Source organism: Anoplopoma fimbria, chromosome 13, assembly GCF_027596085.1.
Source record: "Anoplopoma fimbria isolate UVic2021 breed Golden Eagle Sablefish chromosome 13, Afim_UVic_2022, whole genome shotgun sequence".
Classification (NCBI taxonomy): Eukaryota; Metazoa; Chordata; class Actinopteri; order Perciformes; family Anoplopomatidae; genus Anoplopoma; species Anoplopoma fimbria.
Genome location: NC_072461.1, coordinates 27,502,531 through 27,508,323, shown reverse-complemented (window position 1 = coordinate 27,508,323; position 5,793 = coordinate 27,502,531). Strand labels below are relative to the sequence as shown.

At 41.9% G+C, this 5,793-nt stretch overlaps 1 protein-coding gene across 1 annotated transcript; it reads right to left on the bottom strand.

Annotated features, from left to right (window-relative positions):
* Positions 1 to 415: 415 nt before the first annotated feature.
* On the bottom strand, positions 416 to 4,363 carry mymk (myomaker, myoblast fusion factor). The gene is made up of 6 exons (XM_054611708.1): positions 4,229 to 4,363; positions 3,433 to 3,547; positions 2,074 to 2,222; positions 1,192 to 1,308; positions 817 to 957; positions 416 to 625 (listed from the first exon to the last, which is right to left on the bottom strand). The coding sequence occupies exons 1-6, from the start codon at positions 4,361 to 4,363 to the stop codon at positions 416 to 418; spliced, it is 867 nt and encodes a 288-aa protein (XP_054467683.1).
* Between the last annotated feature and the right edge of the window lie 1,430 nt (positions 4,364 to 5,793).

The following is a 5,793-nucleotide window of genomic DNA, read 5'->3' as shown; positions in this document are numbered from 1 at the left end:
CACCGTCTCCTTGTCCGCTGCTGTGTGTGTCCTCAGCGCCGGGACGGCTGCGTTCCTATCGGGTCTTTGAGGGCACCGGAGGCCTTTAGTCCTTAAATGTTACGACCACATCAGGGTACTTTGGTTTCTTTACCTGCTATCGCTACGGCAGCTAACGGTGGATTCCTGAAGTTAGCTGCTGACCTTAAATATTCTACCAGCCAAAAATGAATTATTCTTTTTTTCTGGAGTAGAAAGGAACGTCCACATGATGGTTGGTTTCCTGCAGAAGAAGATGAACTTACCAGCCACATACAAGTCTATCAGCATTTGGCCGACAGTTATTTGGTGAGTTTTCCCTGACCTCTATCTACGCCCTGTTCTTCAAGACAAAGTCCTCCTACGTTAGACCCGCTGACATGTCATGTGTCTGGGTTCACTTCCAGCCGTTCATCTCTTTGAGCCGGCTGATGCTCGTCCCTTTGACAGGTGTGGAGGGTGGGGGGGTGTAAACGGGAAGGATCGGGGTGCTGCAGCGTTGTGACCACAGCTTCTCAGTGGGGATCGACCACACGGTCCGAGACGACTTCTTCTTCTTCTGCGCCGACTTGTCCGTCTTCTCTTTGGAAGTACCGGGGGACATGGACTAGAGAGGGGACAATTATGAAACAGGGTTAGGAATAGATTGACGGTGGACGACGCTGTTTTGTTACACGATCAGTTTTCAAACGATAAAAACTTCCACTTTCTATCTAGTCCATGCAAAGTCCATCCTTTCCTCACGTATGACCTGCAGCCGCTCTCCTGTCTTATTCTGAAATAATAAAGGTAACGTACGCAGCAGAGGAGAGCGCAGAAGCTGAGTTTCGCGGCGTTCCGTCCCGTCCCGGCGTAGCGGTTCTTCTTGGGCAGCAGCAGGATGAAGGACACGGCCAGAGACAGATGGTAGAAGCTGTGGACGTAGGCGTAGTCCCACTCCTGCAGTGAAGAAGATACAGCACACTTCATTTATTAATGTTCAAGTTTATCTCATGCAGAACACAAAATATTGTTATAAAGCATTTGCTGCTTAACACTCTTTAAATAGAAGTTGAAACATTATGTGGTTATGTATTTAATCCCTGTAAATAAGTGAGAATGTAGAAACCTCACTGCCTAGCCAAGATCTTGGTATTTTATAAGATTTATTAGTTTTGTTTTGACGATGTTCACCTCAAAGTAGAAACGCAGCATCAGAGCGAGAGCGCCGAAGCAGCAGCCTGGACCGACCTGCTGCGTGTACACCTTCTTCTCCGGATACACCGCCCTCAGCTGCTTCATCTTCTGCAGCTAGAAGCATCAATGATATCCACAGATCAGACACACGGCAAATTCAAGAGGGTGATTTGATTTATTTGATGTAAAGAGGACAGAGAAGGAGCAAAGGAAGGAGAAGCAAAGTGGAGAGAAGGGTGGAGATAAAGAACGGTGAAAGGAAAGGAAGAACGAATAAGAAAATAGAAGGGAAAGAAAGGCGCAGAAGAGAAGGGAAAAGTTGAAAAAGATGTGAAAAAAGGAGAGGACAAAAGTAAAAGTTATCGCTGGTGGAGATCACAAAGAAGACGATGTTGAAGAAGAAGAATGATATGAAGGAGATGTCATTTTATTAAATCCAGCAATCAATAAATCAAAAAGTCTAAATAAAAAAAGGAACAAAAGACACAGACTTTACAGCTGTTTAGCTTCTTCAAATAGTTGTTTTGTGTCTCTTTCTGGTCATCTTGTCTTTTTTTCTAGTGGTTTTATGTATCTTTGTGGTTATTTTGTGTCTCATTATAGTTGTTTTGTGTCTGTTTGTAACACGTTTGTGCCTTTTGTAGTAATTGAGTCACTCTTTTCTGGTGGTCTTGCAGCAGTTTTGTAGCCTCTTTGTGTCACTTTATAGTTGTTTCTTTGTAGTTGTTTTGCGTCTCCTTGTCGTTACTTTGTGTCTCTTTAAGGTTTTTGTTGTGTCTCTTTGTAGTCTTTTTGTGTCTCTTTGTAGTATTTCTGTTCAGGGAATCTTTTAGCTAGTGCTGCTAGCCACTTTCATTTGAACCTTCTGGGGCCACTCACCCATCTGACAGTGATGATGAAGACAGCCGATCCAATTGGTCCAGAGTAGATCCCATAGCCCCAGCGGTCCTGGAAGATCCTCACCGCGATGGTCAGCACTCCAAACATGGTTATACTGGAGCGCTGGGGTTCGTCAAAGTCGCCCAGAGCTGAGACAGAGAGACACATACTGCCTGTGAGACGTGTGAAAAACAACTTTAATTTTCCTTTGAGCAGGAATGTCTCATTCTATCATCAATATCCTACAGTTAGGAATAATAATAAGGGACATGTTAGAAAATCACTTGACTGACAGCAGCTGTATAGACTCCCAACTTACATTTATGAGCATCAATGTCGTGCTGACAAGACTTAACATATATATATATATAAAAGGTTTAAGCCAAACATCCCCTGCTTTATGGTCTGTTTGACTCTAAATGGAGCATCATTTACTAAATGAACATCATGCTGTATTGAAGAAGACTTGAAACTAGAGATTGAGACCATAAACTCATGTTTACAATGTTTACTGAGGGAATAAATCAAGAGAGAAGTAGAGTCATTTTCTCATAGACTTCTATACAACCAGAGGAGTCGCCCCCTGGTGGACAGGAGAGAGAATGCAGCTTTAAGACACTTCCACATCGGCTTCAATCAAACAAGTCACCATCACATTTTGTATTCTGGTGTCCTAGGAGGAATTTACACAAATATTTTGTATAGTCAAATATCCTGATAATAATGGACTTGCAAATCAATCCAGATCAATGCACCACACCGTAACAGCTCTGGAATAAATAGATCAAGGCATAACAGATGGTTAGCATTTTAATGGTCATTCCAATCTACTTCTGGTGACATTTTTAAACTTGATATTTAGCCATTGTACAATCAGCACACACTCTTTGAACAAAGAGGGTGGACCAATCAGTGGAGTCAGCTGTCCAAGCATTTGGCCCCTCAGCACGTGATTTAAAGCCCTTGATGCAGAACCTCAGGGGCTTTAGGAGCAAATGTATTAATGTGTGTGTGTGTGTGGTATCATATGAGAGAGTGAGAGCAAAGTATGGCCGAGCACATGTGACCCGGACTCAAACACACGACATGTGTTATCAACAACTGCTGCAGCCAGAGAGGGTTGTTTTTAACCTTCTGCTTGGGGCGTGTAGTTATTGAATACCAATAAATTATTAATATTATTATTCAGCGAGTGTTTCTAAGTTCTTTGGTAGCTTGAATTTCCACAAAAAACATCACATTTTTGGAAAGAGAAATTGTGGAATGAAGACGTGTGGGAGGACTGGTAGCGATACTGGTATTGTCTTTGTCAAGCTCATGTCATGATTGTGGACTAACTAGTACTAAACCAGGACTAACCTATCAGTGTGACCCACATGGAGAGAGCCGTGCCGTAGACGCTGAAGTACTCCAGGACGTCGTACCTCATGAAACACAGGATGGAGAGTCCTGGTCCGTCACAGGCGTGGTAGATCTACGGAGAGACATACCAGTTCAGGTCAAACACACACCATTACTGAGGTTAATGGTTTGTTAAATGGGAGAGTCTTTCCATTAAAATAAATACTCTAGTGAATTCGATGAACTTCCGTTTGTGTCCATCTTCTGTCTCTTTTTTTTATCAGCAAAGAGCGATGAACAAAGCATTCTGTGTGTGTAATCATTAAGAGAGATTGCTCCAGCAAAACTTCAAGGTTTTGTCCTCTTGTGGTATATTTGAGTTTATTTGGCTCCAAATTTGATTAAATCTGGAGATTCTGTAAAGGGTTTGCTCTTGTACACAGTTTTAAAACAATGTCTTTAGCACTTATCACTTTCATGATTTGTGTTCTACCTTGTCTTTGTATAAATGCCCTGTCTGTCTATAGCTTTGTGTCGTATTGCAGGTCTGTCCTCAGAATAAGACCCGATGTCTCAATGAGATTTTCCGTTTAAATAAAGATTAAAAAAAAAAATTTGAGGTTATTTATCTTTTTTTTTTCATTAACATTGTTAAAAGTAAAGCCTTTGAAAATCAAATCAAGGATTAGCGAATAGAAAACAAAAACATGAAAGCATTCAGCTCCCATAAACTAATCGGTCAATCACACACATTTTTTCACACCCAACCACAGCTTCATCCATGTCACGTGAAGACAGAAAACCAGAAGCTCACCGCGGTGAAGAACATGGTGAAGAAGTAGACCATGGCCTCCATGTGGAAGCCCCTCTTGGCGGCCACGCTGGCCGTCGGCAGAAACACCAGGCTGCTGACCGTCGGGAGCAGCATCTTGGCAATAAAAGAACCCATGGTGGAGGAACGACAAGAGAAACTGTGAAGGGTTGTAGATAAAATATCCTTTTGGTTTCCTCAGTCTTTAAAATGATCTCATAAAGAAGATAGCTGTTTGTTAAAGTGCTGAATTAATAAGTTGTGAAGCTCCTCGGGTCCTTTAGTCCTTGTTGTTTGTGACGAGTGTTCATAGTGGTAGATGAGCTACAGGATGCATATACACACCCATGCAGCATGAACACACCCAGCTGTCCAGTTTGGCCCTTTAAAGTTTAAATGTCCTCTCCAAAGGCTGGTGGGTCCACAGGGGCCTGGATGTGCAGTCATGGCCGGGCAGCTGTTTGCATACCAGTGCATCATGGGAGGGGCGTCGGGCAGGGCCGGCATGCCAAACTGCAGCATATTCACAGACTATTTACAGCCAGGGTCAAACTCTTATTATTCTCAGTGATTGTTTTGAGGCAACAGAAAGAACAGTTTCTCACCAGTCTAGTATTATGACGCTTATAATGTTAAAACTGGACCATTTTTCCTCATATTGTTAATGTAGAATGTCATTGTTCAGTGCAAGTACAGGAAGTAGGGTCCTTAATGGATGTGGCCCAAGCCCCCAGGAAGAGAACCTAGCTCAGAAACATATAGAAAATGTATAAAAAAAGTGGACGTAGTCAAGGAGTTTCTGGTGAACCTTCATGATTTCATCTGGTTTCTCCAGAATCCGACCCGGTGGCTCCGATGACGAGCTTTAAGAATAACTTTATAGAAACAGACGATCTTCTCTCTGATGGTCTGGTTTACTGATGGAGGTCTATAGAGGACCAGGACTAAACTGAGACTGGTTCAGGACCAGCTGATCTGCACCTGCTGTTCCACCAGTGACCTCATGTGGGCTGAGGAAGGAGATTCTCTTACCAGAATTGATGACTTACATCAATTAAGGAATCTTCTGTAGTGTGTGGTCAAATGACAACAAGAAGTAAAGCTTAAGGAATCTTTGAATGCAGTCTCTGACGCTTTATATCAGCTGGATGAGAGGAAACTATGTACAGTTGGTGATTCCAAATTTCTACAGATGGCATGTTTTTGCTCGCTGCTGTTTGGAGACAGTTTTGGGATTTTATTTGTCACTCCCTGTGTAGATTTTCATGGCAGGCTGCACTTCTTGTGAATAAGAGCAATAGGAAATAACAAAACAATATGGTGCTAAATTCAGAATAAAAGAAACACAGATTCCCAATCCAAGGCAACAAAACTAATTAGTTAGGTTTAGGAAAAGATCGCTAAATACTTATTTAGGTTAAAGAATAGATCGTTACATACTAAGGTTAAAGAAAAGATCGTTAAATACCTAGTTAGGTTAGTTAAGTTTAGGAAAAAATCGTATAATACTTAGTTAAGTTTAGGAAAATATATTGACATATTTAGTTAGGTTTAGGAAAAGATCATTA

What these genes read in the sequence shown, in the direction of transcription:
- mymk (XM_054611708.1), bottom strand. Translation starts at nt 4,363, where the DNA reads ATGGGTTCTTTTATTGCCAAGATGCTGCTCCCGACGGTCAGCAGCCTG. An exon ending in CATGTGGGTCACACTGATAG is followed by an intron (nt 2,223 to 3,432) that starts GTTAGTCCTGGT and finishes TCTCTGTCTCAG; the next exon opens with CTCTGGGCGACTTTGACGAA. An exon ending in TCATCATCACTGTCAGATGG is followed by an intron (nt 1,309 to 2,073) that starts GTGAGTGGCCCC and finishes TGATGCTTCTAG; the next exon opens with CTGCAGAAGATGAAGCAGCT.